This window comes from Necator americanus, chromosome I (assembly GCF_031761385.1).
Source record: "Necator americanus strain Aroian chromosome I, whole genome shotgun sequence".
In the NCBI taxonomy this organism is placed as follows: domain Eukaryota; kingdom Metazoa; phylum Nematoda; class Chromadorea; order Rhabditida; family Ancylostomatidae; genus Necator; species Necator americanus.
This window is the reverse complement of record NC_087371.1, coordinates 25,673,170-25,693,174: the sequence shown is the minus strand read 5'-3', so window position 1 is coordinate 25,693,174 and position 20,005 is coordinate 25,673,170. Positions and strand designations below refer to the sequence as shown.

General features: G+C 41.7%; 2 protein-coding genes across 3 annotated transcripts; both read right to left on the bottom strand.

Annotated features, from left to right (window-relative positions):
* Nucleotides 1-26: 26 nt before the first annotated feature.
* RB195_006857 (uncharacterized protein) lies at nt 27-13,001 on the bottom strand (the record flags this gene model as incomplete). The annotated part of the gene is made up of 29 exons (XM_064180181.1): nt 27-62; nt 707-794; nt 1,133-1,260; nt 1,384-1,471; nt 1,526-1,728; nt 1,789-2,033; nt 2,145-2,324; nt 2,381-2,538; nt 2,600-2,692; nt 2,761-2,858; nt 2,919-3,059; nt 3,130-3,279; nt 3,337-3,413; nt 3,481-3,663; nt 3,719-3,866; nt 4,756-4,920; nt 5,147-5,202; nt 5,257-5,398; nt 5,456-5,561; nt 5,628-5,734; nt 6,617-6,767; nt 6,841-6,986; nt 7,070-7,167; nt 7,265-7,349; nt 7,411-7,627; nt 7,687-7,808; nt 9,642-9,830; nt 9,909-10,019; nt 12,879-13,001. 29 exons carry the CDS (start codon nt 12,999-13,001, stop codon nt 27-29), a joined length of 3,834 nt encoding a protein of 1,277 aa, XP_064037073.1.
* Nucleotides 13,002-16,730: 3,729 nt separating this feature from the next.
* Nucleotides 16,731-18,847, bottom strand: RB195_006856 (uncharacterized protein; the record flags this gene model as incomplete). 2 transcript variants are annotated; one of them, XM_064180180.1, is made up of 4 exons in its annotated part: nt 16,731-16,867; nt 16,929-17,039; nt 18,408-18,567; nt 18,713-18,847. In XM_064180180.1, the coding sequence occupies 4 exons, from the start codon at nt 18,845-18,847 to the stop codon at nt 16,731-16,733; spliced, it is 543 nt and encodes a 180-aa protein (XP_064037071.1). The 2 variants fall into 2 exon arrangements, with proteins under 2 accessions (XP_064037071.1, XP_064037072.1); XM_064180179.1 differs by lacking the exons at nt 18,408-18,567; nt 18,713-18,847 and adding an exon at nt 17,584-17,620.
* Between the last annotated feature and the right edge of the window lie 1,158 nt (nt 18,848-20,005).

The following is a 20,005-nucleotide window of genomic DNA, read 5'->3' as shown; positions in this document are numbered from 1 at the left end:
AATAACCAAGTAACCAACCATCTAGCTCAGACTGAGCCCACAACGGCAAGGGTATTTGGGACCTAAATAAGCAAAAGTGGAATTCGCTGCAAGAGGACACAAGGAATACACTGACTGACTGCTATAGAATATAAAGTAACGAATTTTGGACAGAATTCACCGATAATTGAGAAGGACAATCTCTGACTCTTTAAGTATTTATGCATATGTCTTATACATACATATGTCATACGCCTTATACACATTGTTGAGGGGAAACACCTCCACAAATTTTTTCCAAAATTGTCGTTCCCGAATAATGGTGAAGGCACTTGCTTTGTAGATCATTCACACAATGACTTGCAGTGAGCATGAGTTGCGCAGCTTAGCAAGGTTTTTCCAGCAGCAGTGCACCCAACGTCTCGGAGGAGTGGAAAAACGTCACTTTAGACGTTCTTTTATTATATTACTATAGGGGCGAATGTAGCGCAAACGGTTAGATGTCCGCTGCAGCCGCACGGTTGATGGATCAAAGCCGCCCTAGCGTCAACAAAGCCTCTCATCCTGCGGGGGTCGATAGACTGGCACCGTCTTGTCTGGTAGGATAAAATCGGTGACTTGTTACCTCGGCTAGCTCCCGCAAGTCACCGTATAGGCTAGTTACTTCCTAGGATTCAGTTCTTCTACTAGAATAAACGAAAATTGGGGAACTCGATGACAAAATTACCTTGAAAGTCTTTGTTTCTCCATCATCAAAGATTGCATGAAGAAGCAGCTGCGAACCTGCGACGTCATAGACTGATGGCTGTGAGATACTAGAATATATATTTTTTAGTATACTACCACCAATAAAAAGCAGATTTGCGTCCTAAAGATGAAACGAAGCAAACAATGATACAGGGCTGAGAGGTGAGACAATAAATTGATTTACGTATATTTTCTGAATATTCAACAAAACATTTGAAATTTCAGGACCACATCCTTACTGTGACAAAAATAAGCACGGAAAGTACGAGGAAAATCAACTTCGCATACAAAATACCAAAACTGTAAACAGGCACTCTTGTTCTCGTCAGCTTACTTTCTTTGGATCTTAATAATTCTGGATGCTAGTAGAAAGAAAATTAATCGAACTATCGAAAGCAGACCTGACCTGATGACAAATCGAAATACTGAACATTCTCCACTTCTTATTGTTGCCTTCACGACTTCTCTGTCAATCCACCAGAGTTGACGGTTTTCTGGCGGTAGCTGAGTAACGGATGAAACAGCTTCGCAAACCTGGAAAAGAAAAAAAGCTATGCTAATATCAACTAGGCAACAGCAAAGAGTATAAGCATCAGACTAGGCTTGATAATAAGAGAGTCATTTCAGTTCGTGCATTTCAAACTGCAACAAACTAACTTTAGGAGTATATCTAAGAGTAACGTCCACAAGTCGTTTCATGTCATCCATGTTGGCAACAGATACCTCAAGAGGAATCTGACAGAGCCTGTAAGAATGTAGAGATAACGTAACCTACACGAATATAAGACCAAAACGATACCTGTTCTTCTCAAAATCGTGGATGGTTGCTCTTATGGGACGGCAGCTTATAACGAGCGAAGTGCTCTCTGAATTCGTCATTCTCATTCGGACTTCCTTTTCGGCGTCATCGAGAGCAGAACTGCTGGAAATGCTCATCCCAGGTATTCTCAATTTCGTAGATAGAGGCTCCACAATGAAAGTCTCTCCAACCACAGATGACACCTTTAAAGAAAGCAGAACAGCAGCTAATGTAAACCAGCGCAAGGTCAGCTGAAATCTTACATGTCCTTCGTCATTCACAACGCTAGCTTTCCAAAAAATGGCCAACTGAAAGAAGTCTTCAACGACATCGTACTGCTCATCTGTTTCTTTTGTGAAATCTGGTAGAGAAGGAGGCCAACATGGAGGATCTGGTGGCATTGGGGTGAAAGACCATGAAGATTTAGCGACTTCTCCATCGTCAGAGCCAGTTTTAATGCATGATGTACTGACGCATACGTTACATGACTGCTCACAATCAAGTTGTACTGGAATGCAAATCAAAATAGTATACACAATGGAAACAATAAAATCTTGTTACAACTGACACCAAGGCGAAAATGTGAAGACAAATGTAGAGGACGAAAAATAAAGCCAACCTGGTCCGACCCTAACAGGTTGAAGAGAGAAATCCGAAGCATCTGTTTCATTCCAGTGACCTCTGCTGTCTATTCGTTGTCTAACAAGACGAATACGAGCAACTTCACAACGTGCTAAGGCAGCATCGCTGGCAAGCATCACATTCTTCATGGTGATGGCGACAATACCATGTGTTTCGTCTTAGCAAATACACCAATTACACAGGACTTCATAAGAAGGAATTGAAAACAATTACCTACTACAGAAGCTGAAGCTTCGAACAGTGGAATAGGAACCAGTGCAACCACTGTTCGCCATTCTCGATAGGTTTGGTTTTCCCCACGATAGAAAAATAATAACCCAATTTTCCTTTCAGAATGCGCAGAAGGTGGGGCTCGCACTGTTATCGAGATTCTGAGCAATAAGAAGAATTAAGAGAGTGGAAATTCTCCGTACTATAAATGCAATTTACTACCTTATTTGGCCACTGACAGGAACACAAACACCTTCAATATCAAATGTTCGCACAGCAGTAGAGGTAGCAGCATAACACGCAGTTATTTGCTTCCTGAAATCAGTTTATTTGTTGAGATGTTCAAACGAAACATGAGCACAATGTGGTCCCCAACAACTTACTTGCTTCCAAGCATATCCAGTGTTTCTACACTAATGCAGTCCACACCATCCGTTGCAATGCAGAGACCGGTTACTAACTCCTGTCCTATGTTTTCTACCTGAATCAAGGATAGTAATAAACAAAAAAAAAGAACAATGTTCGAGATAAGGGTACTAACATCGACATTCAACGTAACTGCCTGCCCACAAAATACTTGTGGCTGCTTCTTACGAACTACTCGAAAATCTAATAGAGGCCACCGCTTCTGCGCTACGTTTACGTGTAGGCGCTCATCTGCCGCATATGCCACCGATTTCATCTGAAGTGTTGGTTTTATTAAATATGAACATTTCATTGGGTGTTATGAACGTTTGAAACACTTTCTCTACCTGCTTGGGATTCCTATTCAAGCGTTTTCCCTTCAAATTGAAAGGGAGGAATCCAGAGACACTGATACCACTTGAACTGGTTACTTGCAACAACACATTTTCTACCCGAAACCGCAGAATATGGGGACTAGGACGAACCCACAACACAATCTGAAAACATTTAGGGGACCATGTAAAGAATGAAACTATGTTCAAAGCATTAGCAACCTTTCTCGACTCTTCGGATGAAAGGACCAAGTTTGAAATCAGTTCTTGCCCATTGAAAGGTTGTTCGTTCTCACACCCTATACAGTAATATGTTCAGATACCATAACCTTATTGATTGAAGTTGAATAACTGAACATGTTTCACCTTCTTTCATATGTATATCGGTTATGCCTAACTTCACATTCTGTATCGTCAACGATGTCTTCAAAGGATTTCGAAGAATAAATTCGACCCAAAATCTTTCGTCCGGTGGAGTACTACGCATTCGTTGATTGTCAGTTTCGTTGTCACTTACAAGATGTGTTGGACGAAATGCTGTGGAAGACCCTGAAAACTGTCGTGTTCAAACCAAATATGGATGAAAATGAAGGAAGAGGCGCACCAGACAAAATGTGGAAGGCAGCACGCTCGATATCCAACCACGCGATATCATTGTTGATAGGTACGTCTTCAGTTTGTGGGCGTTCGCCGCAAACAACTCGCACTGACTGCATATTTATCAATGGAATAGGCAGTAGAAATGGATCCGCCTAAACACTTACTATTTGAAGTGCAGGGTTTGGATCATGCAATATCTTCAATAAAAATCCCAAAAATACGCTTAACGACATCAACGAAACCAGCGAATGTCCTGTATATAGTGCTCTTAAACGCAGGGTATCACGATCTTGGCCTAGGTTAGGAACCCAATGCGAAAGCATAGAGTCAGGGTAGTAGATTGAGGAAACCAGTGAGGTTTCGCTCATCCTTCCTTAATAGTCGTATAAAAAACATCGTGGGAAACGCCTTAGCTCATTCAATGCACGTCTCAATGTACACGTTCTGGCCCCTTCAGTAACCTATTCATAGTCATGAGTTCAGTACTGCTCATTGAAAAATACCAAAGAAAAAAGATGAAAACTTGTCTCTTGTTTCAAATATTATAGTCAAGTGTATTTGATGCTAGCAGAGTTATTGCAAGTGCTTCTAATTAACTATGTTATGTAACTTGCCGCCAGAAACTGAAGCAACGAAACTGTTGAATGGAACGACAATCATTGTAATAATATGCATTTATCACCATGAAAGTTCGCTACGCCCCCTGCGTTCTCGTTATATTTTCATCTCTCTTTCTAGAACCTGAATGTGTTAAGACTAGCGCTGAAAACGTAAATTCAAGAATCAACCTCTTTCGTAACGATGGAATGCGTTCAGAAGAGGCCATACTTTCGCAAATACATTAAAAAAAAACAAAAGTCGAAAGTATCTCCTACTCCAACTCATAAGAATTACAAGCAAGTGTGGTTATGATAAACTACGTTAGTTGATCTTGGAAATAATTTTAATAAATAAGCAATATTAGTTTAGTTTAATAGTTAATAATAATTATATCGTTTCATTAAAACAACAATGCCTCAAAAGTAACAACAAAACGCTTACCTCTCCTCCCGTGTTGAATCTTGTGAGGGTTTCCACAAAACTATCCACGAAAGCAGCATGGTTGACATCTGTTTGTAGATCGCTTTCTCTTAGAAGTCGACAAGCACACTCAAGTGCCACCTTTCTGTCAGTGGTATCAGTGGAAAGAATTGCCGATAGGTGATCCTTTAATGGAGTGTCACTCATCAAAATAAATGATGGAATAATGAAACAATTTGTGAAGGCGGCAAGGGTTTCCACGCGGACCACCTTTCCGGTCAAAGTACATTCTCAGCACAATGAATTAGTACGAAAATTGCGAGAATTTTGACTCTGAAGCTGTGATTTGAATTTTGAAAATTGAGCAGCATTAATTTCCCCTCACATCTTCACAGTGATGAGTGACCCTTACCTCAACAGAATCCCAACACGTGTTGATGTATTTATGTAACGCCAGCCGATAACATTCTACAACATAATGGTAAAAAAATATCAACAAAAAGAACGTCTTAGTGGAACTACCTAAAGCATTCTGTTTCAGTCCTGCCTTCATGAAACGATTGCCTGCTAGAACTCGGTAGAATGCTGCCTTTCTGGTCATGCCAGCCTCTTCAAAGTATCGAGATGCATGCGCTTGTGCCACTGCCACGCACATATCATTGTCCTGCGAAAAAAAGAAACTGGCGAGAGCAAAGAACATGTTTGAAAGAAAACGACCCACCAGACTTGAAACCAAAGAGAGTAGAGATGCAGATTCTTTGACCATTTTCAGGTTTCCGAGAACAGTAGCTGCATTTAAAGCACATCGCATAACGCTAGTGTACTTCCTAAACATCTGATCAATAGTTTCGATGGAATATTCTTGCTTTGAGAAAAAAGAAACCAATTCTTACCCAGAGTAGTTCAGTTGATTTTCCAAGGCTGCTTCAAAGTAATGTCGAGGAAAATGTTTGGGCGAGATACTACTGTCAGAGAAATACAATGCCATAGCCGCCATTTCCTAAATTAATAGTCAAATGAATTAATTGGTTAACTGACTTCAAACTCAAATCATTAAAGCTTGAGAAAATTTGACAGAAAGGAAGCTGCAGTTAAGGAACGAGCCAGTTAAAACTGCTAGAACTGCAGCCAATAGGTTAGGAGAGATGTGAGTTCTGTGCGCTGCTCCAAATTTTTCTTGCTGTGGGCAAAGGGTCATACATTATCCAAAAACTCCTCGCCGTGACCGTATTTGCCGTTTTGATATATATTAGTTGCGCACGAATTTCAAACTGAAACAACAGAATACCGAGCGAACAAAAATGAGAATTTTTCTTTTCATTCTCAAATCGACAATAAAAGGTTATCAAACCAGCTGACAACATTTGTGCTGCACATAGTGGATGAGGGCAAAATGGAGTTGGGCGGGGGGCACCCAGTAGCCCCCATATGTCTCGAAGTAAATAGCTAAGTCAATCGGGGACTGGAGAATTAATCTCAGGGGATCTATCACATCTAATTTAAAGTTACTAGGAGAAAAAGGTAAGATAGAACGACAAAAAGGGGCTCTACTGAGCTCAGAGCTGGTTCTTTTAATGGAATGAGTTGGTCCAATGATGAAAGGAAGTTGTACAAAGCAACAGAAACAGAGAGCAACACCAGAAAAGGTACTATAATCAATGATAAAGTTTTTTTTTGCCAACTCATGCTGATTAATAAACAGAAAAACCAACAAAAATTGTTCGTCTACACATTGCTTGTCGCCATCACTACAACACCATAAAATGAAATGGGCAACAAAAACTCAATTCAGAGCAACAATTTATGTTGTTTATAGTTGCCGTGTACTACATGTAGATGATAACGGTTACACTCTGTTCAGGGATTGTGCTAAGTAACATACCGTCGCAGCAGCATGGTGAAGAAAAGCCTGGCTGTGTTCGAAGTCCTTTTTCACTGATCGATACTGCGAATAAGCAAAAGAAAACAATCCGAACATGAAAGCCAAATCTGCTAGACGACGGCTTTGCATCTCGAGGCTTTCGGGGGGAAAACTAAAGTTAGTTAAACTAGCAAACCGAGAGGCAACAGCAGAGAAGACTGGTAGCAAAATAAGCAGAGCCTCACCTCACTGCGGATAAGCTTGCTAGGTTTCCTCCGGAACCACCTCCAAACCACTTCTTCATACCACTAGTTAGTGATTTCCCTATTAATCCTCTTCTAGCGGCTAGTTGCTCAAAGAGAGTACGCATCAACCTTTCTACATGAGGAACCTGAACAAAGATGAAAGAAATATTCGGTAAGTATAAAACATATACAACAGTATGCAAAGAAGTGAAGTACTGAAGCAGCTAACCAAACAATCCTTTAGAAACTTTTGGGTGATATTTCGTAAATTTTCGCGATCAATGCTTGAGATGTTGCGCCCTCCCCTGGAAGGCAACTGTGCACCTCCTGAAAGTAGCAAGCAAGGTAACTTTGATGTCTACCCTCTTTTATGAGAGATCACAAGATTATATTTAAAAATTTTGTCATTGGCAGAAACAATCACCTGGAAATCCATTTATTTCTGTAGAGGAAAGGTTAGAAGATTGTACCATAGCGTATGACGGAGAAATCGTTGAGACGGTACTAGTCTTAAAAAAATACTTGAACGTGGGAAGAGTTGCAACAACAAGGCTATATTAAACGACCTACTGCAGCTGGTTTTCTTTCTATTGTCTGCTGAGCCATGGCGGAAGCAGTTGCATGTTGCACAGCACGACGCAGCCCCAAACTGAGTATGATTTCGTCTTCCTCTGCATCACTCCAGACATCTGGCAACTCATCAGGATCTCTACCTTCGCCAATGCGTAGGATTTGACATGCATCTACTCCATATGTGGAACACATTTCATTGAAGACCTCCTTCGACCTTAGAGACAATCACTAGGGTATTAGTTGACATTCATCACCTCCTTGGTCTACGCTTACCTATCTTCATCATCCCCAGTTACATCGTGCAAAAGAAAATAATGCTTTAAGGTGTTTGGACTGGTCCATTTTGGTGGTGCACAGTGAGATGGAGTTCGCACTTTAGAATCTACAGATGAGTGCTGAAAAGACATGTATTGACAGTAAATGAGATACTAAAGTAGTCAGTCTCACTATGCGAAGAATGAGTAGTCTAATTCAGTATCTAGTGATAAATATCACGATTGAATTCATAATAAATGCAATACAGTTAGATAGCGGAGAATTTGATGTTCTAAACTACAGAAAGGCAACGAAACGAGCTTGAAAGGGAGCACACTAGAGAGACTAACTAGATCTCAAGGCTAACTACCACGCATTGATCTTTCGTTTCGGCCGCAGGCGGAAGCCACGCCTCTGAAAGCGCGCCGCAGAGTTGAATGCAACATCGCAGCATGCGTGACCTGCTGATGTGAGGATCTGGATTCGAGCAGAGAGTGCAGCAAGAATCTATCAGACAAGAAAGATCTTCACTCTGTCCTGGTATGTATCACTGACAAATCTTATATTGACTGGCTTCACAAGAGGTGTTTATCATGAACTACAAGTGGAAAGAGAAGTGAAAGAGAATCCGAATATCTTACGAAAACCAAGCACCCAAAATATGACAATGTACTTGGCGTAATTTTGAAGAATGGCTTGCTAAAACGGAAGTCTTAAGGAGATCTTAAGGATCTTACCAAACGAACTTATCTATAGCAGGAAGTTAAGCGGATTTACACCCCTCTATAATAATTTTACTAAAAGAACAACCCTTTCACATAATCTTTTCTCACACAATTCTTTGGTTGCCGAAGCACAATGCTCCTCTGAAAAAGGGAAGCACGAATGAAAAAGGAAGCATAACATAGTTAAATCGCGGAGTTATGGTCGGAGGCGAGCAGCTTTCCGTTTCTGAACTGTCAAATACCTATGCCAAATGATTATTATTGATGATTTTCTTCATGACAAAACGACAACTCACGAAATCGTAAATAATAGGTATAGAATAGAAGCAATGCATAAATGACACGATGATGAAATTAATGAAATAGTTGGTGAGGAAATAAAGTAAATCCACACAATGATGCCAAAAGCTTTGGTTTTGCTTCAAAACCTGACGCCGAATAGGGAGAAACTTTGAACCGTTCCCATGCAGTTAGAACTCTACTTTCTATTTTTTCAGGTAAAACAGATTACATCCGGAAGCGATATGACTAAATTCAATAGGTCATTATAAACTTCGTTTTTGCCCACCTCTACTACCTGTCTACGTCACTTGAATAGAGAGAAACCAATACGACCGCTCTGCTCCGAATTGAGGGCTTTGTCGTCAAAATTCACGATGTGATGCAGGAGGCCAAACCAAGGGAATCTCAGAAGCTTTTTGAATGCAACTGTAGTTCAAACATAAATAGCCACAACCACAAGTGTTCACGGCTAAAAAATCTGCTTGAACTAAATGCCCTTGATTATGGAGATATCGTTTCAACATTCAATGTTTTCTACAACGTGAATTGAAACCTGAATTCAGAATGAAACAACAAGGGGTCCATGAGCGGACGATCACGGGCGATGCTTATAAAGATAATGGGGTGAATTATTGTTATTAAGATAGTTCAGAAGAAGTAAGAAGAATCTTTGTAGAAGTAAGAGAAATCTTCAACAAGTGGTCACGGCTAAAAACTCTGCTTCAACCAAATCTCCTTGATGCTTATTAAGATAGTTCAGAAGAAAAAAGAGCAATCTTTCTAGCATAACCTCCTTTCATGCTAACAATTCTTTTTACAAAGAACAACTTTTTGCACGAAGGTGATCCTCTTTGCTTCATAATGCTCGCTCGCCCCATCACATCTATGTGCTGTTTGTCACTATTGTTTGAAGTGCAAGCGGGATGAAGGATTTTTTTACATAAATGTACGACAGCGTTGCCTCACCTGTTGTGTATGTTGTATCTGAACGAGCTTGCTTAATTCGCTCATTGGATTCTCTTCACACCCGGCAACAACAAATACACATGCGAGGTAAGTGCGGAACGTTTCCTGTTCGACAGGCTCAGCCCACCGCCTAAGTCCTGCGGAAAAACTGTCGAGAGCATCTGATAACTTAGTCTTCGATCGCAGAAGCTAAATTGCAGAAGAACGTATGACGTAAATGACTCGAAGAAAAACGAAAAAGAATTAAATGTGACCACAAACTCTCACTTCATGAAGAACATGTGGAAGAACTGATAATGTTAGGAGATGACCTTCTTTGTTAAGGTCTCGGAAATCGAGAGTCACCCTAGCTGACACTTGCTGAGAAGTGGATGGATCCTGCAAAGGGAAATCATAAAAAATGTGGATTAATAGTAAATTGTTGTCGGAAAAACGAAAAGTATAAAGATCAATTTATATGAACCGCGCTAACGCCTGGGATAGGAAATCAGAATCGTAGAGATTTATGAACATGTATGTTCCCTACACAATGAATTTCGGGATGCGTCAAGTCATAGTTTGGTTGTCGGTTACCTAGCGTTTGGTTATCGACCCATAAGGAACCAAACGTTAAGTTGGACATGGACAATGTCGAACAACCAACCGCGTAGTGATAACTAACCATGCACTTATCACCTATACAGATACAAATATGCAGATACAGGAAAAAAAAGTAAAAAAAAAGGAATTGGAAACGGTGGACTGAGAGCGAGAAGACATTCCCTGAATGTAAAAGTTTGGAAGAATGGCTTCTATTTTCACCAACTCTTTTTTATAGTCCCTTGATATTCAATCTATTATTGAGAAATTGCTACTGTCAAAACGTACTAATGCTCGAGTATATCCAGCACATATAAGTAAACACATCATATACCGTAAGTCAGAATACGGCAGTGGTATAAGATAAAAATTGAAATAAAATGAAATAAAAGTGAATCAAACATTAATATGAACAAACGGATATGGAACACAATCCATGAATATTGCTATTAAATTACCTTGACTAACAATGAGTGATGTTAGCAAGGATTCCGCCTAGATCCTGACCGTTACGCTCCACGGCACCGTTTCGAGCGCGGCCGCTAACGTAACTGCACAAAGCATCATGTCGTTTTGACCCAACTATAGCACCTACAGCCACATATTTGGCAAATACAACTCACCCAAACATATTATCTTTGAAAAGTAACGTCTCGAGTAACGTTTCGTATTTTTATCTAATTTGCGACCTGATTTATTTACGCGGTTGATGGAACAAATGTAGCGATAAGCGTGAGCTTAATTAAGATAATTTAATTTACAAGCTACGGATGTGGTGATAAACAGAGCATCGGCTACAATAGGAAATTTCCAAACCATTCATAAATCATGTGTGCTCCACAAAGCTGCAACACTTGAAATGCGTTGCGAAGAGAACGAAATATAGTAGATAAGAACTGCGCAATAAAAACCAAGCTACTTCACAGCAAGTAAACTATTCAGACAATTGGAAAAGGAATTTCCCTATAACCTATGAAAACCCTCGTAACGCGAACTGTTGAACTCTTGTCATAGTTAAAAAGGCCCCTGAAAGATAGTTACTTAAACGATAATAATGGTTCTAAAATCGAGCACTAAAAAGAATTTCGAACAAGAAACTTCTCTTCAGAAAGATACAAAATGCAATTGCGAACGAAAAATTCAAGTCGATTCATTTCCACATGCATGAAACTTAGATCATCCACTTACAGAACCTTGAAACACTGCAAAGGTCACCTCCATCCTCCAATATTGTGGACTATGCGCATCAAAGCATTAGCCTACCTATGGTTTGCTTAGCAAGCATATTCGGGTAGCAATCAAAACTCAGCTGTGGTCTTATACCAATTAGTAGAAATTCAACACGTTTGTACGCCACTATAGAAGTAGAAGAACGACTTCTTATGCTTCTTGATTCATACTCTATGATTAGCAGTAAATTGCAAAAATTATCGCAATTCAAATTCAGACAGAACTTTCTTCCCTTTGTATGAATTTAGATTCGACACTACTCACAAAACAATGTACGCCCTTTTGGTTATTAGGAGGTCATACTAGCACTGATTGTTACAATGTGACTGACGAAAAAAAAAATTCGTTATAAAGCTAACTGGATCCTTTTTAAATCATATGTGACAACTGCAAAGAGGTAACTTGATTCAAAATAGTATTTTGCATTGAAGAAACATTCTCTATATTGTCATAAGGAGACTTGGTAGTCGTTCTGATCTTATGAACCGGTTAACATCTACTCTAGACGCATTTGCGCTGCGTCATTTTCCTATTTCTTGCTACAGGAATATGTAGGCACCGCTACCTATGTTTCCTCAGAATACCGCGATACAACTTAGATGGGGACAAAGCAGGGTGTGTTTTATGGAAAGGTGGGCTCCCGCGGACACTTCACAATCACTTGGAAAACACAAACGCCGACGTGCCTATAAGCAATGTCAACGAGCGATACAGCATGTAAGAAATATGTTGTTTGAATATTTCGCATTCCAACAGTTAAAGAAAACGGTGGTAGGTCTGCCGTCTTCGCCCGAGGCAAAGCTAGGTAGGTACCCGAAACTGCGAATAAGGGAAACAAGCACTATCTTCGTTAGTCAGTTGGCGATCAGTAACTTTTCAAACAGCAAAAGGAACATTTACGTTCACGGCATGTTTCCCCTAGAAAGACTACAAATGTTTTCAAGAAAGTACTTCTGAATACGCTTGTGATTTTACTGAAAATACTTTCTTAGGCAAAGGGGAGCAAAACGACTATTATTTCCAAACTAAATAACTGAGATGCAGTTCAGAGCTGCAAAATGAAAGGGCGTAAGACTACGTCCAAGAAAAGGGCCAGCCTCAGAAGAAACTACGTCGGAAAGCGCGATTGAAAGTAAACGGATCTATTTCGAGACGAGAAGGTAGGAATCCGAGGAAGAAAATCATGGAAAATATGCAGAATTGGTTAGTTTTATGCGATGGTTCAAAGTGTTTGCATGTATTGATGGGCTATTCTCGGTATATACATATATACCGAGAAAATGGTGTAGGATCCTGCCTCTGCGCTGCATACAGCACTCAGTGTGCTGCGGTTTCAGGTCTGTATTCTCCGAGTACGAAACGAGAGAACGAATCAAAGTAGAATGAAGAAAAACTTGAAATATGAAAAGAAAAAAAGAAACAACTCACTCTTATGGTGATGGCATGTGACGCAAACGGCTGGATTAGGCGAGAGATCGAATTGAATCCACGTTCTCGAATCCTCGACTCAGCAGCAGAAGAGGCAATAACAGCGACCAGGGGACTCTCCATCCACACAACAAGTAAAACGCTTATAAAGCGGAATTAAACCATCAAATTGCCACCTCCTCGTTTCAGATGCTAGAACGGCTGTCGGTGTCTCGTCTCGTGTATCTGACGGTCGCGCTGGCTATTGTTCCTGCAGCGCTCTTTTAGCAACTCTCGCCATCTGACGCTGTCTTCGCAGGGTGCTGTCTGCGGTGAATAAAACTCGAACGACAGAAATATTGTCCAATTATAGTATTTCCGCAATGTTGAAAAACTTGACGCTGTGGGGTTTCACCTAGTTAGGACTTTTCTGGAAAGAAATTGGAGGAAAATGTAGTTGGGAGTGGAGGGCAGAGATTCTTTGCGCTCTCATTTCTGGAAGCTCTATCCATCTTTTTTTCTCCTAGTAACTTTAGCTTACATGTCATAAAAGCTCTAAGGCTAATGCTTAGGTTTTAGGCCCCCAACTGCTTTGGTTATTTACCCCCAGAAATAAGACCGCAGTTGAGTACCTGAAATTGGTTGTGAACATAAATTCGTCAGGTTCTTTGTGTTCTTTTGTCTTCGAGTCTTGGCATCCTCAATGCTACTTTAGGAGTATTTTGTCAAACCAACGCATAATTAATGAGCATGGACGGAGTTTCGGTCCTGAGAAAGTGGTTCCAGTGTATAATAAGCTTCACTGGCTATCTGGCCGGATTGAGGTCGCTACGAGCCGCAAAGACGGGAGTGTCTTCTTTGGTGGGTATAGTCGGTCAAAAAGATTTGAAGCTTGACGCAGCTGGTTAGATTGCGGTAGATCATGCGGTTGTGATGGGGAAGAGATGGGTGGAGCAAGCGATGGTCCCACCTTGATCGCAACCGGTGATCTACCGCGCCGCTTCGAGCACAACTGCTTACGTAATTGCACCGAGCTTCAGGTCGTTTTGGCCCTACTATACAGTCTTACGTATTATCTAGTACATGTCGGACGGTTCACATCTTGAGTGACCACAAATAAAGGGCTTACATCTGTTTCGTTCTTTTCGTTTTTTTTTTTCGTTCTGCAATTATTAGTACACTCCGGGCGGGTAGGTAGATAGGAGAAGAAAATCCTTCTGGGCTGGGTGGATTCTTGCTTTCTTTCGAAGGCATCCTATCACGAAATTGGCGTGTTACGGTCTTGACTCGTAAAACTTCGTCGTGTGACATGTTCTGACTACCTGCATATAAATAGGCATTCCTTTTCTTAGGACTCATTTCTCAGCACTTAAAAAAATAGGAGAAGAAAGTCCGAAAAAGGCAGTAAAGTGAGGTTATGAGGAAGAGGTTGAGGGAAACCTCAGAAAATTTAAAATAAAAAGAGAAAGCCCTTGCATGTGGTGATAAACAATATTTTTGTAAATGAAGGTGGTTTGTTTCATTGTAGCACATATTTTCCCGAAAATATCAGCTTCTATGAGCCTTACTCTTGCTTTCGCTGACAACACAACAATAAATTTCAAATATTAATTCAAAGGCAACATACCACAAATTGACGTGGTGAGGGAATCCGTGGGAAAAGCTGGAGACGGAGTTGTAGACTGCAGGATCCGGGATGGTTCCGCTCATCTGGGGCCGGACAAAGGTGTGCTTTCTAACCTATTTTCTAGCCTATATATAAGCGGTTCCCACGTAGTTTTTAAGACTAGGAGGGGAAGAGGAGCAGAACCACGCTCGTTTGCGTTATCTACCACCCGAACTCTATAGTTTCCCTGAGGTTTCCGTACCAAATTTCAATTTCGTGATGCGCTGCCTTTGAAGGTGGATTCTTTTCGGTCTATTATGTAAGCATTTTACAACAGCATCTTTCGAACAACGCCTGCGGACTCACAGACGCGGATTGCCATCATTCTGTTGCCCGTAACAAGTTGCATTGATGGGAAGACGGAGTCACACCAGGCGTTTCCCACCCCTTTTCTGGTTCACTGAGAAGGATTGAGCGTGATCACCCCCGTGTTTGTGAGATACATCCTTGTCCCTATGTATTCTTGAAGATCTCAACATCGTCCATTTCGTGATTCGCTACTTTTGATATAAGTGATTTAACTATAATGTTAATAAAGTATTTCCCCGACAACAGTTTTTGTAAGGTACATAAATTGATCAAACAAGTAAATGGGCTTGTATAAGGTCGTAATACTAGTCCTGCTTTAGCTAATTTTCTATCATTTTAAATAAAGATGAATTATTAATTACACATCATTACTGTAGACATCATAATTAATATGTTAAAGGCATCACCCCACGAATTTTAGGTGGTGCGGATTTCAGGTGGAGTATTTGTATACGGCATGGTAGATTATGAAGAGGGGGTGATTCCGTCCATTTCTTCCTAATTGCCGTAAAAAACGGCCCGGACGATACGGCTTCGAGCGATCCGGTGCGCTGTTTTCTACAACGAGTTCGACTGGAGCGCGCCAGCCTTTTGCATGCACGCATCTTCCGCACCGTTTTTTATGGCAATTAGGAAGAAATAGGTGGAATCACCCCCCTCTCCATAATCTACTATCCCGTATACGAATACTCCACCTGAAATCCGTACCACCTCATATTTGTTGGGTAATGCTTTTAACTATAACTTAAAACAATATGTTAACTCTGGGAAAAAACATCAATTCCAATACGGAGTGCGAATTTCTTCATTTAAACACTTACCTTAACGATAGCCGAGTTAACCAGTTCTTCAACCACTAGATTTAGCCAAAGAAAGCTTAGCACCTGCAGCATAGTTGAAACAACCATTGTTTTACTGCATGTATATAAAAAAATGATTCTATGCTGATTTTAAAGACCACCTTGATAACCTTGATCCCCCTTGTTCGTAGAACGGGCGCCAGTAATACTTGTATTTTTTCCGATCGCGTGCGGAAGTCGCCTAGTAAATTCTCCTTTTGCATGGGACACCAAGAACATCGAATTTTTCTTTGAAGGACTTCGTGAAGAAGTTTGACCATCGACTCGGCGGTCTTCCTGCAGTGTGCTTAAAGGCATCATCCCACGAATCTGGAGTGGTGCGGATTTCCGGTGGAGTATTCGTATACGAGATCGTAGATTATTGAGAGAAGGTTGGTTCCGTCCATTTCTTCCCAATTGCCGTAAAAAAACGGCCCGGAAGATACGGCTTCGAGCGTTCTGGCGCAGTATTTTCCACAAGGAGTTCAATTGGAGCGCGTCGGCCTTGTGCATGCGCGCATCTTCCGGGCCGTTTTTTACGGCAATTAGGAAGAAATGTACGGAAATCTGAAACCTAAAACCTGAAATCCACACTACCTCAGATTCGTGGTATGCTGCCTTTAATATGTAAAACCGTGAAACTCAGTTGCTCACGGTTCCAGGCCAGAGATTGTCGTTGAAACGCACCACGTGTCCGGCACACCATATTTTGCTTTCCTTGACAAATGCTGCGGCGTGTCTAAGCATCTTCTCTAATCTGACGTAGGAGAGAATGTCGAATCCCGTCGCTCACTTGTGTTAAGAAAGATACCGTTATGGTCACTCCTTCGACTGAGCGCTCAAATGCGTTCCTCTAATTTTCTTTCTGCTTGCCTACTGTCCAGGTTTCTGAAGCATAGGTCAAAGCAGAAAATAATGTGATGTTAAAGTAGTAAGCACGGATCCGGGTGTTTCTTGGTCTTCTTCGCTACATCCTCGATGCTGTTGCACAGCTCGGGAATCAGATCGTTTTTCATGTTCATTCCCCAGCCCAGACAAACGTAGCTGGTGCTGGAAATGTTAGTTCCGTTGAGCGTAGATACGGCATCCAAGATCCATCCGTTTCTCATGAACATCATCTTTTTCAGATTCGGCTGAAACAGAAGACCGATGCACATGTTTCGTTTCGTAGAGAGCATTCGCTCCGCGTGGCCGATCTTGATATCATCAAAAAGATGCCATAACCAAAGGGCAGTTGCTGTAGCTGCCGACAATCACCCGTCATTCCCATTTCGTCCCATTCCAGATTTCGCGAATATTTGAGGTGGTACTGTATCACAATGTCGGATCCCTCTCGGCGTCGATGATGATGTTCTTGTAATGCCGGTCCTGAAGTTACTGTACAATTTTCAAACTATCTTTGTGAACTGAGTGGTGACGCCTTGGTTGAACAAGGCTTCCATGACCGCTTCCATCTCAAATGAGACGAGGTCTTTAAGTTGATGAAGGTGAGACATGGAGAGACCTTGTACTCTCATGGTTCCTCGATGAGTTCCGAAATAGTGTGAATGTGGTCGATCATGATAAATACTTTTCGAAACTTTGCTTGTACGCATCTATGCTATGCTCTTCTGATGCTCCGTAATCCTATATAGAACTAATTTGTGAAGATCCTGTACATGACTGGCTAGAACCGGATTGGGCGATGGTTGCCGATGTCATATGGGTCTCCGTTCTTATACATCACTACGGTCTCTACGAACCTGGCGTTTTGACAGATAACGAATGAAGGATCTTGTCAGAGTGTTGATGAGGACTCGCGAAAGATTCTTCAAACTTTCATATGTTATCTTGTCGGGTCGAGTACAACGTGATTCCTTAGTAGCATGATGGCATATCGTTTTTTGGATTGGCGATTTTCTGGAAGGCATACCCAACTCATCTCCGATGGTGAGAAGACAAGTGGACATGGTTGTCGAAAAGATTAGAGTAGAAGTCGTGAATGATTTTCTCCACTCCATTTCTCGATGCAAGAGTTGTTTCATTTGGATTCCGGTGCGTAGCCATTTTTGTTTGCTGTTGGCTATATCTCGACGGGCATAGCAAATGCTCTTTCCTGCCTTTACAACTTCAGTCAACACTGCCCCCTCCCCTTTTTTTCACCGTGTTCTTTTATTGGTTTTTTGCAAAGCCTTGAAGCTTGGACGTGGGTTTGTGGTTGCCTGCAGCTCTATCTGTAGCTGCAGTTAGTGTAGTTTTATGCTGTGAAATTCTAGAGCTCCCGAAGACAAGCGTTTCTTGGTGCTTTTGAAACTCTCAGCTTTCATCGGGGAGTTATGGAGGTGCTCTACCAGCCGATCGTATATTTTTCGTCGATGTTGTCTGTTGCGGTATCTTACCGAAAGTCGGCTAGCTAAGCGAAGTTGTCCCAACTGGTGTTAGTTCTGACACTTTGCACTGTGAACTTTGCAGCTTTTCTTCCGTGCTAATGAAAATTTTCCTCCAACGAGACGACAGTTCTATCCCTTGCAGCACTTTGGCACAGCAACGAAATCCGCCAAGCGAAGCCTCCTACTAACGATGATGTGGTCTATTTCGTTATAGTATCGGGTGACTAACGTGGAGAGAACGGATTCTGAAACTGCGATTCCAGGGATGGTTCTGACTCCGTGAAAAAATCGGAAAGCCTTTTCTCCTGTTCTTTTCACCGTTGTTTGTAGATCCAGATGCGAATTTTCTCAAAAGCCCTTCTGGGACCAATTTTGGCGTTAATACCACCAACAACGACCCTGTAGAAGGTGCGCTGTTTTCTGTAGAACATCTTCAGATCCACATAGAAAGCTTCGGCTTCTGCTGTGTAGCTTGATGCTGGAGCGTAAGCGACGAAGGCAAGGAAATGGCATTGAACCGCATGTTCCTATACGCACACCTTTGATTCGGGTCGTAAGTGTTTCGAAAGAGTCGATGTTTTTTGCCATACTCGTGTAGACAAGAACACTAATTCCACCAACTCCACCAGCGTCGCATGTTTCTAAGAACAGTTCTTCTCCAGTTTAATATACGGCATTGAGAGGGTGGCTTCGTCTCGTCTCGGTCAGTCCGATGACGTCGTACTTAATCTTCTCATCTTGCATCATCAGATCTTCGATGGTCATTTCCGATGCAAGCGTGCGTGCGTTATAAGTACAGATCGTCATCCTAGTCCTTTTCGTCATCCGTTTCAGTAGCCTAGATGACTTCTGCAGCCCCGTCCGTCCTGGCGTTCCCCCGGAGTCAGGAGGCTCTTTTTTATTGCTGTGTCTCGTTCTCAATTTTTAAAGCTATGGGCACTTTGCACGCTTCTAGTCCCATGGATCATAGGTCTCTGATCCCATGGGTAAGAGTGAGAACGTTGCGTTCTCACGGAGGGGACAAATGGGGCCTATCTGTGAGCGACTCCAGACTGTCTCCCTTGCAGCTCCTTGTCAATTGATGGCTTTTGGCCGGACCGATGTGCAGTGTACAGGATAGTACACAACAGAAATAAAGGATTCCCTGTTTCTGCTGTGACGACCACAAGTTTGCACACTATGTCGACCAGGGGAATTCCATGTTAGAGTGTGCGAGGTATTTTTGTTTACTTGGAGACGGATCGGAAAGGGGAAAGATGACCTACGTAGCCCAAAAGTTCAGGATGCGAAAGTTGACTCGTCCCACTCTTTGAGTGTCGAAATAAAACCATACATAAGGCGGTTTCTCACTCTTTTTGGGGACTTAACTACTATTATATCTTATCTACTATTATATAAAGCGCAGAATTGCCCTAGGTTCGACGTCAGTTCCAATTCTCTTAACGAGATCAAACTTACGTAGCGTGTGTGATAAAGTTTGCGAGATATTAAAGGCATCACCCCATGAATCTGAGGTACGGATTTCAGGAGTATTCGTATACGGGATCGTAGAGTATAGAGAGGTGGGTGATTCCGTCCATTTCTCCCTGCATCAGTGAAAACGGACGACCCGGGAATGCTGTTCCATATGACGGTTTTCTTATGCAATGCGCTTGCGCTCCGCCCAACCCCGCCCGCCTGCGATTCGTCGAAAACCCATTCGGACAAGGGAAGTGCCTTCACATTTATTCACATTGATGGATAATCCTAATCTCATTCTCTTCATTCTCATGGTGAACAAAAAAATAGACAAAAATAGACGTAACGTGAACAACACTGGACCGAAGTTCTGCACGGGAGCGATAGCTAGGGTTCTTTGTTGAGGTAGCCCATTTGCATGAGTAAACAATAACAATAGGTACCATGTTATTGTTGTTATTGAAGTTATTTATTACTCAACCTAATAGTTAGTTGTGTTGCGTGAGA